This window comes from Salvelinus sp. IW2-2015, linkage group LG6.1, assembly GCF_002910315.2.
Source record: "Salvelinus sp. IW2-2015 linkage group LG6.1, ASM291031v2, whole genome shotgun sequence".
NCBI classification, from domain to species: Eukaryota; Metazoa; Chordata; class Actinopteri; order Salmoniformes; family Salmonidae; genus Salvelinus; species Salvelinus sp. IW2-2015.
Genome location: NC_036845.1, coordinates 19,258,594 through 19,285,219, shown reverse-complemented (window position 1 = coordinate 19,285,219; position 26,626 = coordinate 19,258,594). Strand labels below are relative to the sequence as shown.

Here is a 26,626-nt window from a genome sequence, read left to right as displayed (position 1 = left end):
AGTCCACCGCCTCCCCGACCCTCTCAGATTATATTTATAATAACTATCTAATCACGACGGGGCCGCCTTAGTGTGCTTTAAATGTCCCCCCTTTTAACTGTCCAGTTCTGAGTAGGTATGTTTTGACGTGTTCAGTTACCACCTCCCTATTGTTTGAATATTTGCAGTAAGAGAGCTGCTATAACTCTGTTCAGTAAAAGCAGAGGCCCTCATTAAGTGATTTCTGTAATTAGACAAGAGACCGCAAACAACAGTGTCATTACATCCTCAGGGCTACAAATCACTTCTAATACATTTACTGCCTGCCGTCTGGATGGGATGTTGGGGTTTCAGCACGCATGCAATTTTAAGTCCACTTCACGTGTACAATTACATACACATGGGGATTTCTGTTTCTAATTCGTCACAGAATTTATTTGTAATGTGGACACCGAATTCATTAAAACTCAAACAAAATACTGTATGTCTGTCAACTGGTAGTTTAACCTCTCCTCCCTTTTCTCTAACTTTTTTTCCCCTAGACACCCAACTGGGCAGGTCAAGAGACTGGCTTTTAGCAAGACACCACCGAGAATATTTTTATTCTTGTTTCTACACAGCATTCCCATTCAGCAACAACATCCTGTTTTTTTTCTGCTTGTCCCTCAAGGAGCAGAGGATTTTTTAAAAATTTGTTCTTGTTTCAAGTCAGCAGTGATTCAATAAAACAGACATGCAAAAAACCATTTTCACCAATGACTGCTTTTATTTCTGGACATTACAGATGGCGGTTGAGGCCTAAGTGGTCTGACTTTGCATTGGTAATACTTGGAAGTTTTAATGTGCGCCTTAAGTCACTGAGTGGGACAGTTAATAGTGTTTTGGGTGATACGGCTCATGTATGCGCTGTAATGATGAATGACTGTTTAGTCTATTGGGTTTTATGGTGTTTTAGTGGCCCAGTTCACCATGGCAGTCACACAGGAGGGGAAGTGGGAGGAGGGGGCAGACAGCGGTGATGTACAGTTAATAGTGGTCATATTCTCTGCCAGTCATCTTTCCCTCCGAGGACATGAGGGACTCGTAAACCTCCGTTAGCCAGACTAATCAGTTTAATGTGCCTCTAGCTCTCTACACCTCTTGCTCCCCCCTTCTCTCACCAACTCTTCCTTCAGCTTCTGTGTTCTCATGTAACTTTCTTTCCCTTTACCTCAACTTTACCTTGTTCTCGAAGGGGAGATGGTTTCAGGTAGGTGACTACTCTTGTGTGTGACTGGTGGTCCTTCGGTAGACAAACTTCCATAGGCTGCTGCATCTCTGGAGAGAAAGGAAGAGGTGCTTCCAGCTTCCATGGCACTCAGGGCTCGGAGCCAGACGATTCAAACACTGACGTCACCTTGGACCAGGCCAGCGGGGAGGATAAAGTGATTGGTTTACCGGTCCTTCGCCATGACGCATCATGAAAATAAGTTATCCTAGCCCCTAATTATCATTCACCTTACCAGTGCACTCTCCTGTGTTGTTTTAGTCGGATGTCCAGACCAATACCAGACTTGCCGCAAACAGCCCTTTGACCACAATGTCTGTCACTGCACTAGAATAAAGTAATAAACAGGCAGAAGTTCACTATTGGTTTTGGCTGGGAAACTTCCATGATTTTGTTTTTACATATTGTCTGAGGTTTTCCTCCCACAAAAGGTTTGCAAGCGTGTGATGAAATGGAAAACGTGCATTGTGTTATTGCTTGAGGTTCGAACGCTCTCCCCTTTTCTCCTGTGTTTTGTATAAAACCAGTGTTACAAAATGTGTAAAAATGGTAAATGTCATGGAAGGTCTCTGGTTTTCTCTGTGGGGTGGTATTCCTATATGACACAGCTTCTCCCATTGTCTACAATAAATCATTTTTAATTGTGCTATGTTATATAACTCAAGCATGATATTGGTAAAAACCATTATTTGTATTCACTACAAAGCCTTTGGTAGTGATTTAAACATTCATTGCAAAAAAATATTTTATTCACGGTCCTTACTGTCCTTCATTTTCTTGACTGGTCAGACTGAATTGACCTCTGGCTTTTCAGAAGAAAACATCCAAGGTTTAGACATGTGCTTTATATACAAGGACTACATATGGAGCGTAGCAAACGCTTTACACCAATCCGTAACCTCTGGGCCTCAGTCATTTCCTAAAACACTACCTCATGTCTGTTTATTTTGAGTAGAATATTGCTTCCCATCTGGTGGTAGACAGTTGTCCTGATAAGCGCCCGACAAACTAATTTCCTAGAATAAATAAAAGATTAAGTGCCACACCTAGTGGTCAAATGGGGTACAGCATTTACAGCCTATTTCTACCAGAACAGGATGGACCTCGGTGGGTATCAGGACATCTGAAGTAAAGCCTAACCTGGGATTTTTAGTCTTTTTTTTCAGGACCGTTAGTAGGCCTATCCTCAGGTATCGCTTTTGATTTCATTCATTCATTTCAGTTAGTTTTGAGGTAATGCAAGTGGCTAATGGTTTCTTAATTGTTTTTAGTTGTCTGTCAATTTATTAGGTAGATTGTTTAACATTCATTAGTGCAGCAAATAGTTGTCCAATCACATGACATTCTCCCAGAGTAAGGCCTTTGCATCTTTTGAAGTTCATTCATTCTTGTTTCTTGGGAGCAAATGACAATGACGGCAACGATGATGAAGGTAAAACATTGATGATCATTGTCTTCCCAATTGATCCACTAAAATTAGACCATTAAATACATTCGAATCAAAGTCATACAACTATGTTTTCTTCGAAATCCTAAAATGAGGAAAAAATTGCACTGCAATTCACTAGCTTTTTGAGACATGAATAGACATATTTGTCATATAGTGGAAATAACAGTTTAACCATGCAGGTACTACTCCCGACAAGATTTATCGTTGAGAATAAATTTCCTGTTGGTGTTAAATGTGATAGAAAAGGTGCACACATGTTCGTGATAGGCCCATTTCGAGCAAGACCACTTCTCATTGGTCAATTGTTCATAATTGAACGACCAAACAAACTCCGTTTCCAAACCACATAGAAAAACGACTTTTAAAAAACGTAAAGTTTAATTTGGAATTTGAGAGAGAGTGCCTATAGGTCATTCAACCTCCAAACTAGGGGCGATAGCCTACAACATTACCCCACTCAAACGTCACGTGTTGTGCCTCATTTCACACGAGAATCAAAACGGCTGCGATTATTTGTTTCCTGCACTAGGACCCTGAGGGAGCCTCGGTGTAGAGTGAGGACCTAGGCAGCTAAATAACATGTGTCATCTTCATTATCTAAAATAATAAGAAAAAATACTCCACTCTGGTCAAGGGGCTTCTAATTCTGAGCAGCCCCACAGATCTAGAGATCTCCACGTGACAGGAGCAGCTATATGAGAAAGCAACCCAAGCATCAGGACCAGTAGTAGCCTACCACTTCACCTCCGCTCGAAGCGCAGATGCAGACAATCTAGAGAATCTACTGGCTTTATATCCTTTGCTTTAAACCCCAAGGTAAAACGGGACGTCTGAATGGTGTAGACAAGTTTGTTGAAGTGAAGGACACACTTTCACCGGGGAAACAGGTATTATCGGAATAAAACTCGCGTGCGTCTCAAGGAGAAGGGAGATCACTCGGACCTCTGTTCTCTTCAGAATAACTTTTCATACAAGAGGGATGCTGTATGCTCCAAATCCACTGTGGCTTTCTGACGTGGATTTAGACTGTCACATATACAGGTATGTTTCATATTGTGTTCATTGTTAAACGCAGCTTCTTGCGCTCATTATATTGGAAGGTTATTGCTTGTTTGAGAAGCGTTAGAATGTTATGCATTAATTTCATGCCAAGCTCTTTTGTCGAGAATGGAGAGTAAATTATTAACACGTGGGGCAGATTTTTTTTTAAATTATTGCAGTGTATTTAAATACAATAGGCTTAGCCTCTTAAACTCCTTAGATCAAGTATTCTTCCCATGTTTGGATATATGTTGATATCGTCACATTTGTTATCACAATAACCCATATCTTTATTTTTACAGCACTCAAAGGGACACTTGTGAATGAAGGGTGAACTTCGTAAACTTCATAAAATGATATTATTCAGTGGTGAGATACTATGTTGTCGCTGCTCGTTTAATGTGTGACAAATTGGAATCATTCAAGAAACTGGAGGACACGGACCAGATAATTCATCCCAAACACCATTGGCACTTCTTATTCGAGTCGGAACACCAGCCGTCCAGATGCAGTTTCGACTTTTCTCATTGGCTTTAATCGTGTTGAACTGTATGGAGTACAGCAACTGTCAAACGCAGTCAAATCGCTGGAGGAGGAACAAAAGAGGTAAGTGAAACGTCGTCTATATATGCATAAATCATCCTTGCCAATGTGACAGTTGAGAGCGAGAAGTTTTGGATAGTTTCTGAGCCAGCAACATTAGAAAAAGAAAAATAGACATGGTCGAACAGCTAATATTAAACATTTTGAGACCAAGAGTTTAATCAATATTTGTTGCCATTGTATATCCAGTTCTGTTTATTGATTAGATAATTACCTTGCCAATTTATTCAAACATAACTCGTTGACACGTCGCCTACACGTTGACACTATCATCGCCCTGAGCACAGTGTATTGATCAGGATACAGTGACCGTCCAGCATCCTGTAGACTGGGGCTAGGGTATTTGAGGTGATGCATTTCTGGTAAGTGCGCTCGTGAGTTCCTGGATGAGTTTTATGCACTCTGATATTATCAACCAACTGCCACTATAAGATTAAAAGCGCAGTGAAAAAATTGATTCGAGCCACCTAATATATCCATCCCGCCAAAACGAAAAGTGCCACAGCCGTGTAAACCAGTAGCCGAGTCTGCCCAGACTGTGGGTATATTTTACAAGGCAACTGTTCGCGACTTCATGAGTTCAACGTGGAAAATATTTTTCTAATTTGTAACAAATTGGCTAGACTTCACCACTCAAAGACATAGTTAGTTGTATTACTAGATTACAGGTAATTCTTGAAGTTATGTTTTGGGGACATTTTGGCAAATGCGCAAAATGTGCGTTTTGGACACATAACGGTCATTGTTTGCTGCCAACCCAAGTATGCCTGATAAGATTTGTGATATTGTTATCTGCTTCGTGTTTCTTACATAGTTGCTGTTGGTGAGTCGTTTGGTCAAATAGCGTAGGCTAGCCCACATTGCTTCGGGCTCTCTGTGCTTTTACCTGTCCGACTGTCCGTTCCAACAAAGAGCGGTCTGTGTCTTTAATTAAATGTGGTACTGCTTAGTAGGCTACAGCGACTAGACGGTAAAAAGCTGGTAGTGCGGCTCTGTCTATCTATTGTCGAGCACAGCGGCTTAGGGGGGCGTATTGTGGGAGTTTTAATGAATAGATGCGGAACCCCCTTTCCCCTGTCATGAATTCGACCTCTCCAACCTCCTAAGCTGGTTTTAATTGATCCCATAACCGCAGAGTTATCTTTGAACAGTTGGTACACGCATAACAATGCCTCTGTGGATTTAGCCCATTGGTAAAAACAGCAAGGCGGAATGAGTGAGCAGACTGTGACATCAGTCTGCCTGCCTGCTTTTAGCAGCCCCCCCCCCCCCCCTGGATCTGTGACATAAGCAAGGTCCTTATTCCAGTGGTGGCAAGGGAGAGTGGGAACACGGCTTAATCTGAAGTGTATGTGCTATTCCTTACTGACCCCTGGTTATAGCACAAATACCCTCAACCGAACATGTTAGGTCTATACGGTGTGGTGTGGAGTACAGTAGGATGATCCTCTTCTCAATGCAAGTTTTTTTTGCAGGGGGGGGTTGTAAATTGTAAGGCAATCACAGATTTAATCATATGCAAGGCATGCCAGGGGGAACCTCCACTCCTGGCTGCAAGCCTTCCACTGCCCATCTGCAAATACTCAAGCAATCACTGTGGGGTACTGGCACACACACTTTTCTCTGCTCCTCTATTTTTCTCTTAGGATTGGTGATCTCAGATGCTCCATAATATAATGTTCTTAATGGGATCAAACTTTTTGGCACGGAGTGGAACTGGTTAAGTTTGAGATGCTATAGGGAGAGAGGCAAATTGATAATGGCATAGGTGTGTGTGTGTTTGTTTGTGTTTCTGTGTTCGTTGTTGATAGAAGTGGTTGAAATGCTTTTTGGCTAGCAGGCTAGAGAGGTATAACCCGTGTGTGTGTGTGTATGTGTGTGTGTGTGCAAGAGAGAGAGGGAGGGAGGGGGTGGCTGGAAGTGGTGAGAGCAAAAAGGTTAACTCATACATTTGACCCTGAGGATGGGACTAGGCTGAGCTGTACACACATTACCGTAAACTCTCTGAACATCTCAACCTGGATGCTCCAGCCCTCAGCAATGTATGGGTTTTGTACAGATCGTTTTTTGGGGGGAGGTGGAGGACTGGTTCCTGTTGTTTTGGAATGGAATGGCCCAACTGAGGCCAAAAGTGACATTTAGCACACACTGGCAGGCAGCCAAGCTTTAGGCTTTCACTTCCTTCCTTTATTTATTATGGTTATTGAGAGAAGCATGTGAGAGAGAGAGAGCACTGTTCAATATGCTGTGAGAGGGCTGAATATTTGTGCCTTGCCCTCAAGGCTCACCATGACAGCTCCACATACAGTATGTCTGGCAGGCAGCAGTAACATAGTGAGGTTTCCAAATCAGTCTGGAATGTTCAGTCCCAGACACATTTTAAAAACTGAATATGGAATTGGTCACGTTAAGCTCCCCAGGCATATATATTTTATGGGTAAAGAAAAATAGAGGAACAAATGTCTTTACCTTTCAGGCTGAAATAAATTCAAATAAGTTGGCTGAAATAAGTAGTAGAGCCTTTGCCGTTGACATACAGTATATGATTGGATTAGCTAGGGAAGTGTATGGGAATGCAAGAGTGAAATGCAGGGCAGTTCTAGTCGGCAACAGTCTGTGTTCAAAGGCAAACTGTAAGAGAGTCAGGCTAAAGCTAAATTAAGGGAATCTGTGGTGTAAATGGTTTGATCATGTCTTGAAGCAGCTCCTATACTCTACTACATGACTCAGTCCTCTTTTCCACTGTAGTTATTGTTTTTTCTCTTCATATAAAACCAATGATTTACACCTCCTTACTCCCCCACCCCGCCCACTAAAAAAAGGGGAACTCATGCCAATGAAGCCTCCTATGATATCATTGCTACACTCAAGGATATTGGTTTTCATTTTTATTCTCTGGCTAATGATGCCACCTGCTGACTACATAAAAACAGACTCAAGTACCAATGTTGCCTGGAGGAAGAGATGCACCATGGGTCAGGGGAGTTTGTAAATCCACTACTAGGAAATGGCTATAGTAGTGAAAGACTGTACAGCACTAGGGTTGCACATTTTGGGAAATATTCAGAGGTGGAAACTTTCCGTGGGAATTAACGGGAATATATGGGAATTAACGGAAATATATGCTAATTAATATTAATACCATTTAAATGTAGATGTTTTTTGCATTGTATATATTTACCATATCTTGGAGACAGAAACATAAACCTTTTACCTTATCATAAGTAGACATAATTGCTAATGATTAAATCCTTCCAATAGAAAAAAAAAAACTGATTTAGTTATGAATTGAACTTGAATTAAATGAGTTGATTCTTCACATGGGATGATTTCACTGAACAACAAAAGAAAGGGAATATAGAATGATCCCCAATGATCCATCGCATCTCCCAAAATGTTTTCAACATACATCTGTAAAATGATTGTCTAGAAACTAAAGCTGTGGTTGTCTTCCTCTCAGGCTTCCATGTCTTCTCCCCGTACCTCCTCAATGTCCACCTCTTGAACATCAAACTCTGAGGCCTCATCTACACTGTCACTTTCCAACCTTGTTGAGGATGGCTCGTTGTCAGGCTTAAAAAGCCACATTTTTTCCCGGATAGCCACCAATTTTTCAACTGTTGTATTGGTCAGCCTGTTGCGTGCTTTGGTGTGTGTGTTCCCAAACAAGGACCAGTTGAGCTCTGAGGCAGCTGATATTGGTGGGATTTGGAGGATGATGGAGGCAACAGGGGAAAGAGCCTCAGATCCACAAAGTCCCTTCCACCAGGCGGCTGATGAGATATGCTGGCACGACTGCCATATTGCATCTCCATCCCAAAGCCCTTGCTTGATGGTGTACTTCGCCAGACTGCCAAGAACCTTGCCCTCATCCAGGCCAAGGTGGCAAGACACGGCAATGATATCACATTATAGGCCTTGTTGATCTCTGCACCAGACAGGATGCTCTTGCCAGCATACTTGGGGTCCAACATGTATGCTGCGGCATGTTTGGGCTTCAGGCAGAAGTCTTCACGCTTTTTGATGTTTTTCAGAACTTCAGTTTCCTCTGCTTGGAGCAACAGTGAAGTGGGCAGGGCAGTACGGATTTCTTCTCTTACAGCTGCAAGCGGAGTCTGAACATCAGACAGGATGGCATTGTCTCCCTCAATCCGTGCAATGGCTACTGCTATAGGTTTCAGGAGATTCAGGCTGCTTACCACTCTCTCCCAAAATACATAATCCAGTAGGATCCTCTTGATGGGGCTGTCCATATCGGCAGACTGTGATATGGCCATTTCCAGGAGACTGTCAAACATGATGACAACACCACCCCAACGGGTGTTGCTGGGCAGCTTCAATGTGAGGCTCTTCTTCTTCTCACTTTGCTTGGTGAGGTAGATTACTGCTATAACTTGATGACCCTTCACATACCTAACCATTTCCTTGGCACTCTTGTAGAGTGTATCCATTGTTTTCAGTGCCATGCTGTCCTTGAGGAGCAGATTCAATGCATGAGCAGCACCGCCAATGGGTGTGATGTGAAGGTAGGACTCCTCTACTTTAGACCAAGCAGCCTTCATGTTCGCAGCATTGTCTGTTACCAGTGCAAATACCTTCTGTGGTCCAAGGTCATTGATGACTGCCTGCAGCTCATCTGCAATGTAGAGACTGGTATGTCTGTTGTCCCTTGTGTCTGTGCTCTTGTAGAATACTGGTTGAGGGGTGGAGATGATGTAGTTAATTATTCCTTGTCCACGAACATTCGACCACCCATCAGAGATTGCAATACAGTCCCCTTTCTCTATGATTTGCTTGACCTTCACTTGAACTCTGTTGAACTCTGCATCCAGCAAATGAGTAGATAAAGCATGTCTAGTTGGAGGGGTGTATGCTGGGTGAAGAACATTCAGAAATGTCTTCCAATACACATTGCCTGTGAGCATCAGAGGTGAACCAGTTGCATACACAGCTCGAGCAAGACAGTCATCAGCATTTCTTTGACTACGTTCCTCCATTGAGTCAAAAAAATGTCATATTCCAGGAGGACCATGAGCTGTTGCTATCGATAAGGTGTCTGATTCATCATTTTCACCTTGAATAGAAGTAGAGGGACTTTTGTCAGAGGTTTTGTTGTGAGCTCTGAGGGAAATTTTAGCACTTGGCCAGATGATTCTGCATCTTTGTTGCATTCTTCACATATGATTTGGCATAGTATTTGCAAATATACACAGCTTTTCGTTAGCTGCAGTGAACTATCTCCACACATCAGATAGTGCCTGTGGCATTTTCCTGTAAAGATTAAATGAGAAAAATAATAATAATAATACAATTCCATGTACATATACATAGTTAAGCAGTTAGATTAAACAACTCCTTTGTAAGATAAATGTTTTAAAATGAAACATGTATGGAAACAGGTGAATTAACACTCCTCAGTTAGCAGGCTCAAGCAAGCTAAAACCCACATGGTAGCAAAAACTAACTAGCAGAAATTGTTAACAAATTATAAATGATTTAAACACACTTTGCTGTAGGCTACTATTTAACAAAAAATCATGTATGTCATAAAATATATTCAACCCACCCAGTATTGTAATTAAAACTTACCAGAAAGCAGGTAGTCCTTGGCTCAGACAGTGTAGTAGTGTGGGCTCAATAGCATCTCATTGGTGTGCAAGATCTTGAGAATCAGCTGTACATGTGATGGAAGAGTGCACTGCACATGTGATGGAAGAATGCACTGTGCATGCAGAGGGTTGCAATTCCATTAAATCAGGGATAGTTTCACCAAAATATGCCACAACACCTAGAATTGCCTTGTGTATCCCACAAAAAGGTTCACTGTTATAAGCTAACTTTTTTGGATGAATTTAAGCAAAATTCCCCAAATTTCAGGCTTAAGGCTTAACTTCCCATGGAAAATTTTCAGAAATTCTCATCAGCCACCTGGTGGAAGGGACTTTGTGGATCTGAGGCTCTTTCCCATGTTACCTCCATCATCCTCCAAATCCCACCAACGTCAGCCGCCTCAGAGCGCAACTGGTCCTTGTTTGCGAGCACACACACACCAAAGCACGCAACAGGCTGACCAATAAAAGGGTTAAAAAATTGGTGGCCATCCGGGAAAATTTTGGGCTTTTGAGCCTGACAACGAGACATCCTCAACAAGCTTGGAAAGTGACAGTGTAGATAAGGCCTCAGTCTGATGAAATGTTGAAAACGTTTTTGGGAGATGCGATGGATCATTGGGGATCATTCGATATACCCTTTCTTTTGTTGTTCAGTGAAATCATCCCATGTGAAGAGTCAACTCATTTAATTCAAGTTCAATTCATAACTAAATCGTTTTTTAAATTTCTATTGGAAGGATTTAATCATGATCAATTATGTCTACTTATCATAAGGTAAAATGTTTGTTTCTGTCTCCATATGATATGGTAAATATATCCAATGCAAAAAACATCTACATTTAAATGGTATTAATATTAATTAGCATATATTTCCGTTAATTCCCACGGAAAGTTTCCACCTCTGAAAATTCCCCAAAATGTGCAACCCTACTTAGAAGGATATGCCTTACATTTACATTTTAGTAATTTAGCAGACACTCATTCAGAGCTACTTAAAGGAGCAATTAGGGTTAAGTGCCTTGCTCAAGGGGACATCAGCTGATTTTTCACCTAGCCGGGTACTGGCCCAACTTTCTTAACCGATAGACTACCTGCCGCCCTGAAAGCACTCAGACCGCAATTGCTAATTCTCTGTATTTTCTGTGAGAGAAATGGATACAAATAGCGTGACTAAGTCCCTTTGGATGAAAGTGTCTGCTAAATGTCATATATTATTATATATTAATAGTTTATGACTGTCTATTAAATAGCTTATTGTCCCTCTTATTGTTTGGTGGACATGAAGCCATTTTAAACCGACTCCGACAGGGAGAGGGAATGCTCCACGAGGCCACTCTTAAAGCAGCTTTGCCACTCTGTCTTTGGAAAAAGTGAAAAGGGGCCCGCAGATGGCATGTCTTTTAACAAGGCTTTTTCACATAATGCCACTCTAATCCACGGGATGGGCGCCCTGTATCCTGTGTGTGTGCACGCTCTCTCCTAAGCCAGGAGGACTGTGTGACTTTATTCCACAGCAGCAGTGTGTTTCTCCTGGCTGGTTATGAAGGAGCCCTGTACGTTGTGCACCGGCGTGTCACCGCGCAAAGCGGCACATGGAACGATCACTTTACAGAAACGCTGAAAAGCAATCCGGGGTTCGTGGTGTGGAATAGCAGTAGCCCCCATCCTCCTAAATTCTGCTCCTTGCCGAGGGGGCTTTTAAAGATGAGAGCGGGTGGAGGGACGGGAGAGAACATATTTAAGCAGATCAGCTGGATGTGGCTGAATGTGAGCAGCATCACCTGAGAGGGATTACTGCTCGCCAAGTCCTGACCTGAGCCCCGGCTGCAGCGTCTAAGAGGAACCGTGTTCCCTTTCTCTTCCCAGGCCCCATCAGCCAAGCCGTTAATGTGTGTGTGTGCATGCATGCATGCACGTCTTTATGCAGGTGTATTTTGGTGTCTGGACAATGCCAATTCTGTGGAAAATCATGGCAGGTAATTCAAGTTTTCAGCTGCATTGACAAATAAATTCAGTAACAAAACAAAACAAAACCTGTGAACTACAGTAAATGTTGCGGCGAGGTCAGTCTGGTGGGACCCACGAACCCAAGCATGTCCATCCTGTCTTTCTGTAGTGTAGCAGACCTGCTAGGTCTCATTCACAGCCGTATCAAATGAAGCCGGTGAAAGGGTCCTCAGTCCTCAGTGCACCGATGCCATGCTACACTGGTGGAAATCCCCCGAGGGAAAAAAAACAACACAGGTGTCATGAACTTGTAGTCAGGCTCGGAGAGATTCCTCAGGACCCACGTGACAAGCTGAGGGTTATCTGTTTCTGTTTTGTCTTCATTTTCTCTCACCACAAAAAAAACATTGTCTATTCACCCTCTGCCTATTCACCCTCTGCCTATTCACGCTCTGCCTATTCACCCTCTGCCTAGCCCCCTTCACCCTATAAAGTCAATTAGCCCTAATTCATTTAAATAGGCACCAACACGTAGCTTTCTGATTCGATGGCGGTGTAGTAGGTTTGTGAACTAGAGGGCTGATGTTTCTCCGCTTTCTCGCTTTTTTTGCGCACCGTTTCGTGTCTGAGCGAAGACTGAGGAAGATCCATTTCACACAGAGGAGAAGGCTGGTTTTATACACTTCTACACGTTTCCATTTATCAGGTCACTGCAGAGAAACAGTCATTGTGTGTAGATTTGGTTCCCGTTTTTTTTTATTTTTCTTGGGGAAATACACAAGATCTTCTCTTCCACCCTCAATCATTGTCATCAGAGGATCCCATATGTTGGCAACACTAAATGCCAAACAGATGTTTTTCTTTCAGGCTACATTTTACCACACTGTGAAAGTTCATTTTCGGAAATGTGAAGTAAAATGGACTTATTATATGAATCTTGTAATACACTCCATATTTCCCCGTGGTGATTGGAAACTCCAGAGCTGGAGACAAAAGGTCCAGTGTCCCTTTCGAGTGCGAGGGAAATTTTGGTAACCCTCACCTATGTTATTCTCACAATAGCACGCCTGCCTACAGCAATTACACCTTAATACGTTTTCGTATAAAGCTACTAAATATGGCCAGCCAGTTTGGTTCGATACTCTTGAGTTTATTGGGCCATAAAAGTCATAATGTGGGGATCGTTTAAGTGGTGCGCATAAAACAACAAAAAATAAGCATTTAAATACAAAAGTGAGTCATGCGGGGGCTTCAGAGGTAGGTGAGAGGACCAGAGACAGAGAGAGGGAGGCCCTCGTCAACTAACCTCTCACTATGCTCATGTGAAGAACAACACTCAAGTGTTTCCTCAGCATTTACTCAGAACAGTGTATTGATAATATGGTCATAACTGGTGTGATTCTTAAGTAATACTATAGGTATTTTAAAATTGTCATAGACTCCAGCCACCCTAGTCATAGACTGTTCACTCTGCTACCGCACGGAAAGCGGTACCGAAGCGCCAAGTCTAGGTCCGAGAGGATTCTAAACAGCTTATATCCCACACGCCATAACACTCCTGAACATCTAATCAAATGGATACCCAGACTATTTGCTCCCCCCCCCCCCTCCCCTCTTTTACACCGCTGTTATCATCTATGCACAGTCACTTTAACAACTCTACCTACATGTACATATTACCTCAACTAACATGTACATATTACCTCAACTAACCGGTGCCCCCACACATTGACTCTGTCCCAGTACCCCCTGTATATAGACTCACTGTTGTTATTTTACTGCTGCGCTTTAATTACTTGTTACTTTTTTATTTTTCTATTTATCTGTATTTTTTTAACTGCATTGTTGGTCAGGGGCTCGTAAGTAAGCATTTCACTGTAAGGTCTACACCTGTTTGATTCGGCACATGTGACTAATAACATTTTGATTTGATTTGAAGTATGGGATCACTATAAAAAAATGAGGGCATATGTTAAGAGGTTAAAAGCTGGAACTTGATGGCCACTAGTTTAGCAGCCGTTGGGCTGCAGGTGTAACATCACCACTCCTAGGGACATAGCCAGAGTCACAAAAGCAGGGATGGAATAGGGACGGTCCAGTGTGTACTACTGCAGTGAGCCACATATCTGACTCTTGTTTGCCATGTCTGTGTGTGTGTTTGTCTCCGTGTGCCTGCAGACTAGTACCTACTTTGGATCGATCTCTGCATGGCCCTGGTAACTTGAGATCAGGAGCCACCCCCCCCTGACAAATACACACACACACCACACACACACACACACCACCACACACACACACACACACAACACACACACACACAAGAGGCAGGCAGAACAAGCGTGTGGGTTGGTCTTTGGCTCTGTAGAGTATTTACATCCACGCCTGCTCTAATGGCTCTACACAACAGACAGGGAGGCATGGTGGAGCTGTGTGATCCGGAGAGCAGAGCAGGGCTCTCTCTACCCCGTCCCCACCCTTTATTAAGACTCAACAGATGGACATGCCTCCTTTTTCCCTCCTCTCTGCTTTTATTGGACCTCTAATTATGCTTACACGCCACATCAAAATAAGGCCCAGCATGCAATGCCTTTGGTATGGGGAGGAAGTGAGCCGGTCAGATGCAATAAACCGTCTCCACTGTGTGTAACTTGCCTGTAATTTAGGAATCCGCCGGACATGGATGTACTGTACTGGAGGTGATGTGTGGTGCTCCCGAACCCACCCACTGCGTGAGGCTGCTGGATTTGATGGGCGAATGCGCTGTAGCGTGGGGGCTGGACCTGCGGCTTGACTGAGGCTGGGCGCGGGTAGGGCTGGGCTGGACCTGCGGCTTGACTGAGGCTGGGCGGGTAGGCGCTGGGGCTGGACCTGCGGCCTGACTGAGGCTGGGCTGGGGGTACGGGCTACTGGGCTGACCTGCGGCTTGACTGAGGCTGCGGCTGGGGTAGGGCTGGGGCTGGACCTGCGGCTTGACTGAGGCTGGACCTGCTGCTTGACTGAGGCTGGGCTGTGGATAGGGCTGGGGCTGGACCTGTGTCTTGACTGGGGCTGGGCTGGGGGTAGGGCAGGGCTTGGATCTGAGGCTAGAGCTATAGGACTTGGACAGGGGCTGAAGCTTAGGCTGGGATATTGGGCTTGTGCTGTTTGGGGCTGGGACTAATCAGCTGGGGCTTAGGCAGGAACCGGGGCTGTATTTGTATTTATTAAGGATCTGTGCACTAGGTTGGATCTAGGATTAGGTCTCGGACTGCGGCCAAGTGCTGGTAGTCATTACAGGGCCCTGATGCTGAGTTTAGAGAGAGAGATTGTCGAGACGAACCAATGAGATGCCTCATCAATCATCTAATTAGGCTCACTATGTTGCTTCTATTAACAATGTTGACAGTTGACAGTCCCATACTGAAAAGGACTGTCAGCACAGCACCGTCATTCTGCTCTAACAGAAGTGAACAGAGCACTTTAGCCATGCACAAAACCACATGGGTGACACTGGCAGTATATACAGTACGTAGTTACAAAGTGAACAGTGATATATTCTCACCCAAGTGCTGAATATGAAATGTCCCATTTAGATGCACCAAGTTACTTTCTCTGGATGACTATCCTGGCAAGACCCAAATATAGTGAAGGCAGAGCTAGTTAAAACCATGGTTCCTAGTCCTGTGTACTTGGGGCTTCTGATGCATTCTGCTGAGTGGAAGGCATCCGAACAAGCGTTCTCCTCTCCCTCAGACCATGTCAGAGATGGAATGCATCCCGAGTCATTCCACATGGGCCCAGACATAAGACTGTCTGTAATATAGCTTACTGCATGGTTGGGTTTTGGTCAGTGTGTGGTTGTGGTCATTGTTGTTGTTTGTCTTGTTGTTGTCTGTGTTGACTCAAAGGCCATGTTCATTTGTGTACTTTGCTCTGGCTTTATGCCACACAATCAGGACACACAGAACAGACAGAGAGAGAGATGGAGAGATAGAGAGAGATGGAGAGAGATAGAAAGAGAAAAATAATGTTAAGTGTAATCTAGGGAAATTCACACGATGCATTATGATTTTAATGTCACGTGTGGCTGCCTCACATTTCCAGCTTGTTTGGTTACTGAATATGCTTTGTTGTGGTACTTTTATGCATTCTTTTTTTTTTTTGCTAACTTGGTTTAGGGACCAGACAGTGGAGCAAAACTGCGGTAGGGAAGATTGGTGAAGAAAATGTGAAAGGAGAAAAAAAAGAACTCATTTCACATTTTTCAAATTCCTTTATTTTTCTTACAGCTATTTGTATTACATCTTGGCTGACTTCTCCTTAACTCAATATGATTTTTTTGGAACGGCAGCCAGGTCTCATGAGCACACTGTATAAACAACTTTCACAGACAGGAGCCCTAACTAATAGGTGTAAGTAGGCAGGGGTCACATGTAGTTTACATACTAATGGGTTTCGAGATGGCACGGCCATGATGCGGTAAGGGACAGTAGCAACGTGTAATGGACAATTTAGGGCTGGGTATCATCCTTAAAGCACAGTCGCTTGTACATGCGCACACACACACACACTGTACAGTATGTGTATGGTTTTAGCAAGCAGTGTTTGGTTGAAAACAACTAACACAATTTGTAAGAGCCAGGGGAAGGATTATACCTAAAAACCCATCAGCTTTTAAGGATGTAGAGAAAGTATGTAGAGAAGATAGCACCTTTTTTTCTAAGAGTGTATCTGGAACCCAAAAGGGTTCTATGGCTGTCCCCAAAGGAGAACCCTTTGCAGAACCCTTTTTGGTTCCAGGTTAGGGTTGCAAACCTACCGGTAAGATAAAGGAAACTTGAGTAATTTGGGTAATTAACAGAAAATGTATGGCAATCTTGAGTAACTTTGGTAATTTATAAAAATGTATTCATATACGACATTTATTTATTATATCTGTGCCCATATTTTTCATGAGTTTCTAGTAGATAGACCATATGGTTCAAGAGAAAATAGCCAAATTAATGAAAAGAGCATTAACTCTTCCAAATCTTCCAAATATTGAATCCACCAGTTTGATGCCTAAACATTGACAACAAATACATATTGACATAAAAAAAATATGAAGAATATTTCATGCTGAAACCCTCATATTTAACATCAATGGTATTCACTAAATTGATGGTTTGTATTTAGGATAATGCTTTTTCAGCTTTGTCATTATATTTTTTATTTAAAAATGATCTTATTTCATATGTGTTACATGTGATAAGGCCATACCGAGGGACAGAGATTATTACAGACACATGTGATAATCTGAAGTACTCAAAAGGGCCACTAGATGTCTTGTGATAGATTACATAAAAACCTTGAAAGATACCAAAATTCTAGTAGTTTACTGCTAAACTTACCAAGCTTCCAGTAATATACCCCCCCTTTGCAACTCTTTTCCAGGTAGAACCCCTTTTGGTTCCATGTAGATCCCTTACAGAGGGTTTACATGGTCTATCTACTTGAAACTCAAAGAAAATATGGAAACAAAAAGGGTTCTAACTGGAACCATAAAGGGTTCTCCTATGGGGACAGCAGAAGAACCCTTTTGGAACCCTTATTTTTAAGAGTGTAGTTTTCTAGGGCTGTATGGTAACCCTACCACAACAGGGCTAGGAATTCCATCAGGCAGGATTGTTTAGACAAGAGAAGAGACTCCTGTGGTTTGAGTTATCATAACTCCTTAGCACAACCAGTGCCTCGGGGACTTGGGTAATAGCATAAAAATAAATGTGCAAGATAAATGTGGATTTATCAAGACGAGTCCCCACGCTTGTCTCAAAAAAGCGTGAAACGGTGCTGAAATAGTTGAACACACGCGGCGGGTAGGCTGTTGCTTCAAATGTATTCTAACAATTGGATGACTTTCATCCTGAGTTTCAGTCAGCAAAAATGTGATGACTTAAATTGCATTAGCCTATTTTATTCCAATATTTCCGTAATTCAGTGATAATTAGTGTAACAGTTAACTCTTGCATAAAAAACACATTTGTTGTTAATTTGTAATAGTAATTAGTGTGGCATGTTGACACCTGCCAGGTAGGGACTTATCCTACTCTAGGCTGTTGACTTCTTTGTAATAAGACACTAAGGGCTTACATACCACCCATGTCTTTGGATGGAAGCCACCCCCTAATTTACACGTATCGCATTATTTATCCTATCTAACACGTTTTGTTTGTTCGTTATTTTAGGAACTCGGTCCGGGTCTCAACTTACTGTTGAGTTAGAATAGTAGAATACACAAGGTGCAATTTCGAAATTTGGTTGTGCATCATCAGTTTTGTTCTCGTTATGTCAGTCACTGACAGTCACTCGCCTGTGTCAGCAAAAAAAAAAAAGATTGATAAGTTAGTCTAGCCAGCTATCTAAACTTGTAGTAATCATGGTCGATTTACTGACCGAGTGGCCCCCATTGGTTTTGTTAGTCACTCTCACTCAGATATCATATTCAAAACTGCAAATATTTCTCTCCAAACTATGGCAAAATGTGATAAATTGCAGGAAATTAGCTGTAAAACTGCAAATGTTTCAAATTTCAAGCAACATTTTTTCACTTAGGGCCCTCAAAAGGCAGACCCGCTAGCCACTGCAGCCCCTCGTGATTAGTTCAGATTTTTTTGTGGCCCCCAACCCCATCAGTTGCCCATCCCAACCATCCATGTGAATTAGACATATGGTTCACGATCCTAATTTGAACACCTAATGCACATACCATACTGCCCCAAGAGGTGCGGAGTGTTCAAAAATGTTTCTGTACTTTGCCATCCGATTTCATTACTTCTATGGGAAATGCTCTCTAATATAGTCTTATACACCTTTCAGACCAATATGTTTTTCCTTCAACTTTAGCATCCCACCAACTTTTTGCTCAATTTTCTTTATATATGAAAGGTATTGCCAGTGATAAAGCCTCTACTTTTATTTTGCGCCAACCGACCTAGTCATGATTGCAGTAAAGTTCTGCCTACGGTATGAAATGTAGCCGTAATGCTGAGGCGGCATTGACACGCACTACGCTCTTAATGTTTGCTAGGCAGCGCCAGTTACTACCATTTATTTTATTTATTTAAATTTTATTTATTTATTTTATTTTTACAGGGACAGTCCACATTAATCAACGTTTCAGTAAAAGTGCCGGTTTTAGCCAGCCGGCTAATTTTCAACCGCAGTCCCTGGGCAGGTTATTAAAAACAATTACAATATAGACAATAGCAACATAGAACAAGCAAGACATAGCAACATAGGACATTCTCCTGCCAGTTTTAAACTTTGCGAGGCATGTCACTTCACCCATCTTTTCTCATAGCCCACCGCCTGCAGTGTTTTCTTAACCACAACTGGATGTATCCATAAAGAATTACTGTTCCACTAAATATCACTGAATTACGGAAATATTGGAATAAAGTAGGCTAATGCAATTTAAGTCATCACATTTTTCCTGACTTAAACTCAGGATGAAAGTCATCCAATTGTTAGAATACATTTGAAGCAACAGCCTACCCGCCGCGCGCGTTCAACTATTTCAGCACCGTTTCACGCTTTTTTGAGACAAGCGTGGGGACTCGTCTTGATAAATCCACATTTGAATATTGGTTAGGCTACAATTAGGCTGTAGAAATGTTAGCTATGTTGAGGTGAACGCTGCTCACGATCATCTTGTCTAGTTGGCTCATGTATTAGCACTGGCGAACATTGGCCAGCATGTTATGTAGCTTAACAAGTGGATTATGTTGCTCTTCACTCGCAGTTGCTTAGTAGCCTACTCCCGACCAAAAGCCTATGACTCGTCTTAATCAATCAATGTGATTTTGTTTCATTGAATCAACGTCTGTGTTGACTGTGATCAGGGTAGCCTAAGTGTCTTGTCTGTTTAATGAACACTAACTATTGATTTCATGTGCATGGCACAGCCATGTAGCATATAGGCTGCACAGACCAGCAACATAATTCAACTCAAAATATGCCATTCTATTCTTTTGAAAATAAATTATTAGTCTGTTTCTTAGGACCTGCCTAAAACAAATGAATAATGGATTTCGTTGTGATGGTATATATTCAATGGATTTATTAAAATAGAAGTCCACCCACATTGGCAAACGTCTACTCAAACTCATGTGCACGGAGATATAAAAGGCATATCTCAACAAGAATGTGGTAGAAATGGGACTATATGAATTGAGCTCTAAAAATTGGTAGATTTTTTAAAATATTTTTTTTACAGGTAACATACCATGAAGTCTATCTGTTAAGGGTAAGAAACAGTCCTCAATTACTAAAGTTTGAAAACCCAATGCGGTGCAATTCTCACTCTCGAGTGAAAGGTGGTGGTGGGATTGGAGATATTGGAGCCGGGGAACGATGCTTTGAAGTTGGCTTTTTGTGGCGTGGACCATGTGTGAAAGTAAGACCGTGTCTCAGCCATCGTCCCCCCCTGTGGAGCGCTCCACTTTTGACCCTGTGGATCACCTCAGATCTCCCTCCAGGCCGCAGGGCCGAGCGGGGGTGTGAGGTTGTATCTTGTTAAAGGGTTAATGAGGTAAAACTGTGTGGCACGGTTCATGTTCACCCAGTGGAGAGAGGGAGGGCCGTAGTGATAGTCAGTGTGACTATGTACACAGTGTGTGTGCAGGGCTCTAAAGTGCAACCATTTTGGTCGCATATGCTCCTAAATATTTTGCGCAAAAAATGTTTACCAGAATAATTGTTGTTATGATTAGGCTTTGCTGTACCACTGCCTCCGAGTGCCATACCCCTCGGGCCCGGAGAGCAAATCAAGTGCACCTATAGGCCTACGGCTGGCTAATCAGATAGCTCAGATTACCGTGTCTGCAGCTTCCTCGAGCGCTGATACTATGAGATTTCAAAGGTTGTAAAACCAAGACTAGAGACCCAGCTAGCACATTAGGTTCCTTGGAAGATGTGGGAACGTACATTTTTGGTTTACCATTGGTTCTGGGAACGAAGCCATACGTTTCCCGACCGGTGAAACGGAAGTGAACATTTCACCTTCTTCTGGGACCGTTGATTTTTAGGTTGATAACGTTTTACTCTTGTTCCTTGAAAGTTTTCCTGGTAGATTTTATTAATGATCTCAGAATGGATATTATAGGTTATTTGGAGGTTTTTAAATTACTTCCTTAACTTTCACTGAATGTTTCACTAAGACTTTTAATAACACTGCTAGCTTATTTTTGGTTTTCAAACAGACCCCATTTAAAAGGAAACAAGCACTCATTAAGATCAGGTGTGGGATCAGGTGTGGGAAATTAGTGGGTGAGGCCAACACACCAGAACACACTTAACAAGATAGAGGATAGAGAGCGTTTTGTTGATGCTCAGAACGGAATGTATGTTTTTAAATAACATTCTTAGAACGTTCTCTGAATGTCACTAAAGTTTTCTTGTGGTTTTTATGGAACATTTTCTTAACGTTCTCGGAACAATGAGAACATGAATTTAAATAGAACGATGAGGAAGCCTGTAGGAAACGTTATGCTGAAGTACTGAAATTCCCACAGAAGAACTTTGTTTCTTTACATTCTCTGAACTATTTGAGAACATTCTCAATGTCACACAAGTTGGAGAACTTTCCTAGAACATTATCAAAATTGAAATGAAATGTAACCATGTTTGAACTTTTAGGAAACGTTCGGTTGAAGTAATGAAATACCAAGAAAATAACTATTCCCAGAAAGTTGTGGAAAGGTTGTATGCAAAATAATCATAGGACAACCACGTTCTAAGAAACATATGGTTCTCAGAACGTTATGTACTAAGTAGGGAGAAACTGTCAGGGATACAGCAAAGAGCTGCTGTTTTTAAGAGCAGTTCATGTTTACGTTTGTATTTAGAACTGTCAAAAAAAAATTGTCAACACTTTTATAAGCCAGAAAATGAGTTTCTCCCTTCGTCCACTCGCACTTTAACCAGCACTGCAATGAACGAATAGCAATATGTATTGAAAGTCTTGCATTGTTAATACTAGCGCATGAGGCTGAAATAATGGGGTTACGACTCCAGTTCCACCATCAGCTAGAAGAGCGTGCTCACTGGGCACCGTCGTCAATTCAACGTCTATTCCACGTTGGTTCAATGTAATTCCATCGAAATGACTTGGAAACAACGTTGATTCAACCAGTGTGTGTGCCCAGTGGGCGTCCCCTTTTTTGGTCACGGTCAGTCTCGGCGGAGGGATGGTGAGAGGAGGACCCTCTGCTGCTCCCTCCCTCTGCTGAAACTGACTGTCAGATGCAGACAACGTCAGTCCAGTAAAATAAAAAAATGCTAATGATTTAAATGCATGCTCACTCAGCTGTGCTTCATGAGTAATACCACACCTGATCTGTTACCAGTCTGATCATATACAGTAACTGCCCAAATAAAGGACTCTTGAATAAATGAGGGATACAAAGTATATTGAAAGCAGGTGCTTCCACACAGGTGTGGTTCCTGAGTTAATTAAGCATTTAACGTCCCATCGTGCTTAGGGGTCATTATTAAAATGCAGAGTTGCCCATTATTTTGGCTACCATGCCTAGAAGAAGAGGTCTCAGTTACTTTGAAAGACTGTGTGTCACCGTCTCAACCCAATTGAAAACACCAAATTATGGAATTTGTCATGGAAGAATGTCGCATCCCTCCAATAGAGTTCCAGACACTTGTAGAATCTATGCCAAGGCACATTGAAGCTGTTCAGTTAAACATTTTTTTATCTGCAGTAAATCTTGGCTTGCAGGTGTTTGTATAAACGTTTCAGCTTTTTATAATAAACAATATCTTTATTTGTGTCTAGGGCACATCATTGTGCTTCAGAAGTAGATAAAGCCTGTATTGGGTCTATATGAATTCTATCTCAATCAATTAAAAAATCTGCTTTTCTTGTGTTCCTAAATGTTATGTTGTGCTCCTACATTTTGGGGGGTTGGAGGCATCAGTGCTACCAATTGATGTTCATTTAGAGCCCTGTGTTTGTGTGTGTGTGTGTAAGTGTGTAGTGTGTTCATTTGTGTGGATGTTTTTGCTTGTTTGGGATGCCTCAAATAGACCCGAGCCCTCAGGGATGTTCATTTAGAGCCCTGTGTGTGTGTGTGTAAGTGTGTAGTGTGTGTTCATTTGTGTGGATGTTTTTGCTTGTTTGGGATGCCTCAAATAGACCCCAGCCCTCAGGGATGTTTATTTTCACGCCACATAGCAAGGAGAATCTTGGTATCCATCCACCTTTTCCTTCAGATGTGAAGAACCTAAAGTATCCATGGCTAGTAGAGTAAAAGCAGTACGAGCAAAGGAGGGGATGGAAGATGCCAGACTGAGCCATGCTACATGTGGTGCAAAAATGCCAAGCATGCACGCACATGTCCACTCTTCATAGGCTGTCATGTCCCCTCTCCTCTCATTCCGAGCCGGGCGTTGCGGGGAAACCCAGGACTCATACACCATGTGCCACACTCAAACACCATGTGGGAGTGAATTACTGGGACTCACAGCACATTGAGCTACAGGTGTGAAAATTAGGTGTGAGGTTTATGTGTGATAAATTACCAACAGGTGTGCTAATTTAAGCCACTTCACCTCCATACATCTCATTCTCTATTCTTCCCCTTTTCAGAGAGAGGAAAACACATTTCACTCGCAGCTTGAGAGGAATTCTGGGAGTGGAAAATACCAAATATAAAAAATCCCCCCCCCCCCAAAAAAAAGGCGAAAAGAAAGAGAGAAACATAAACCACAGGGCAGAAACATAAACCACATGTTTGTGTCTTCAAGCAAGGCCAGAGAGTGATAAGATCCATTGTGTTGAGTCACCCATTAACTCTTTCTGTTATCCTGCTCTGGAGAGTAGTAAACCCTGTAGCACCTGCACAGACCTACATATTGGCCATACTGGCATCTAAACAGCATAGCAACATGACAGAGCCAGATGCTGTATAGAACAAGAGCACCATGCCAGTCAGTAGCTGGAAGATCATTCAGAGTGAAAGGAATAGAAGTAGATCACAGAGCATGCTCTAGAGGAGATGTTCCACAGAGGGACAACTATACACGGTTATAAATGCATCATGCAATGAAATGAGTTTAGTCGAAATATCAAAATAGTCATGCTTTTTAATGGGATGTTTAAGTAATGTGATTTATGACATTAAATAGTATTGCTGTTGCTTCTACTTTCCTCTCCTGATTGCACCATAAAGTATTTGATGGGATCTCATGTAGAGATGACACCGACTTGTCAACTGCACACCAAGGCAGTTCTCACTGCTTTTCCTTTTGCAATTCAGTTCAAATGGGGCTATGATTCTTTCCAGTCCTTTAAAGGCACAATCCTTCATTCATTTTCTTTATTATGCTAGAGGTATTCTTTTGAAGCTATACGTTCTGAGTTTACAACGACTATTGTTAACTATTGAGTAAAAAAAAAAAACAGACACATTATGTCAGGACCCGGTGAGAGAAACAGTCACTAATAGTCGGCAGAACCCAGAAGATGAGGCAGACTCAGCAGTACTAGAAATGGTGGTTTAATAAAAGGACAAGATCTTCAGGCAAAGAATATAAATCCACCACGTCCAAAAATAAAGCCAAGAGGCACAAAATGGATATCCTCCAAAATACAAAGAAACTCCACAAAGTGGTAAAAACAGCAGGGAAAAACAAACCTCAAAAGATTACTCAAAAATACACAAGCACTAAACCAGAGAACCTCTGRAAAATCCAATAAGAGAAATATGTTCACAACAAGGCTGGGGCTGGGTGCTAACATACAAACACTGAGCAAAGAACTGAGGAACACACAGGGTTTAAATACTAACAAGGGAACGACACACAGGTGCAAACAATAATTAGAGCAAGGAAAAAACAAAAGGTACAAAAAAGGTGCAATGGGGACATCTAGTGACCAAAACCTGAACAGTCCTGGCCAAAACCTGACAGAATCCCCCTCCTAGGAACGGCTCCTGACGTTCCTACCAGCCTTCTCAGGGTGGAGGGCCCTGAACTGACGAATGAGGTCAGGGTCCAGTATGTCCTTGGCAGGAACCCAGGAGCGCTCCTCGGGACCGTAGCCTTCCCAGTCCACCAGATACTGCCAGGACCGCTGCACCCGGCGGGAATCCAGTATCCGGTGGACGGTATAAGCCGACTGGCCTCCGATGACACGGGGCGGAGGGGGAGGTCTGCCTGCCGGGATAAGGGGAGAAAAAACAACAGGTTTTAATAAAGAAATGTGAAATGTTGGATTGATCTTAAGGGATCTGGGTAAGTGCAGGCGAAAAGTAACGGGATTGACTCTCCTGGCAATCTTAAAGGGACCGATGAATCTCTGGGACAGCTTRCGAGACTCCACCCKTAGCGGTAAGTYYTTTGTTGAGAGCCATACTCTCTGGCCRGGGTACAGGGTAGGACCGGGACGGCGACGTCTGTTGGCTTGTCGCTGGTACTGCTGTGAGGAACGCAGAAGATTAAGACGGGCCTTCTTCCACGTAAGCCGACAGCGTCTGATGAACCTCGAGGCTGAAGGCACTCTGACTTCTGCCTCCTGGTCCGGGAACAATAGAGGAGCATAGCCAAACTGACACTCATGCGGGGATATACCAGTGGAGGAGGAGCACAAGGTGTTGTGCGCGTACTCGGCCCAAACAATGAAGGATGACCATGTGGACGGGTTGTTAGAAACCATACATCTGAGGGTGGTTTCCAGCTCCTGATTCATCCTCTCGGTTTGGCCGTTGGACTCCGGATGGTACCCTGAAGATAAACTGGCCGTGGCCCCTATGAGTTGGCAGAAGGCCTTCCAAAACCTTGAGGCGAACTGGGGACCTCTGTCGGAAACCATATCTTGCGGAATGCCAAAGACTCGGAACACATGGTTAATCACCAACTCAGCTGTTTCCTTGGCAGAAGGTAATTTGGTCAAGGGAACAAACCTGGCCGCCTTAGAAAACCTGTCGAATGATGACTAGGATAGTAGTATTACCATGGGACGGAGGAAGGCCAGTAATAAAGTCCAACGAGATATGGAACCAGGGTCGGTGGGGAATAGATAAAGGGTGAAGGAGTCCTTGAGGGCGGAGGTGAGAAGATTTACTCGGAACACATGGTTAATCACCAACTCAGCTGTTTCCTTGGCAGAAGGTAATTTGGTCAAGGGAAAAAACCTGGCCGCCTTAGAAAACCTGTCGATGATGACTAGGATAGTAGTATTACCATGGGACGGAGGAAGGCCAGTAATAAAGTCCAACGAGATATGGAACCAGGGTCGGTGGGGAATAGATAAAGGGTGAAGGAGTCCTTGAAGGGCGGAGGTGAGAAGATTTGCCCTGGCAGCACACGGRACAGGCCTTGACGAAAGTGGCAACGTCTTCTCTTATGGTGGCCACCAGAACTTACGCTGAATGAACTCCAAGGTGCGACCTACGCCCAGGTGACAGGTGAGGCGAGAGGAGTGCCCCCACAGAAGGACTTGGGAYCTTGCTGCCTTGGGAACAAACAACCGATTGGCAGGACCTCCCTTAGTACCCGGTTCGATGGCTTGAGCTTGTCTCACGGTATCCTCTGTTTGTATGTTAGCACCCAGCCCCAGCCTTGTTGTGAACATATTTCTCTTATTGGATTTTCCAGAGGTTCTCTGGTTTAGTGCTTGTATTTTTGAGTAGTCTTTTGAGGTTTGTTTTTCCCTGCTGTTTTTACCACTTTGTGGAGTTTCTTTGTATTTGGAGGATC

The 26,626-nt window shown here is 42.9% G+C and overlaps 2 protein-coding genes across 2 annotated transcripts in view; both read left to right on the top strand.

Annotated features, from left to right (window-relative positions):
- The window catches only part of LOC111965271 (eukaryotic translation initiation factor 3 subunit E), a 45,428-nt gene extending 44,703 nt beyond the window's left edge, over window positions 1-725 (top strand). The window contains exon 13 of the mRNA XM_023989352.2: window positions 522-725. Coding sequence (XP_023845120.1) covers window positions 522-557 — 36 coding nt within the window. The 3' untranslated portion in view covers window positions 558-725. The remainder of the gene's footprint in view (window positions 1-521) is intronic.
- Window positions 726-4,129: 3,404 nt separating this feature from the next.
- rspo2 (R-spondin 2) overlaps window positions 4,130-26,626 on the top strand; it is an 83,356-nt gene continuing 60,859 nt past the window's right edge. Inside the window, exon 1 of the mRNA XM_023989350.2 lies at window positions 4,130-4,343. Within this exon, the coding sequence (XP_023845118.1) occupies window positions 4,244-4,343 (100 nt within the window). The 5' untranslated portion in view covers window positions 4,130-4,243. The remainder of the gene's footprint in view (window positions 4,344-26,626) is intronic.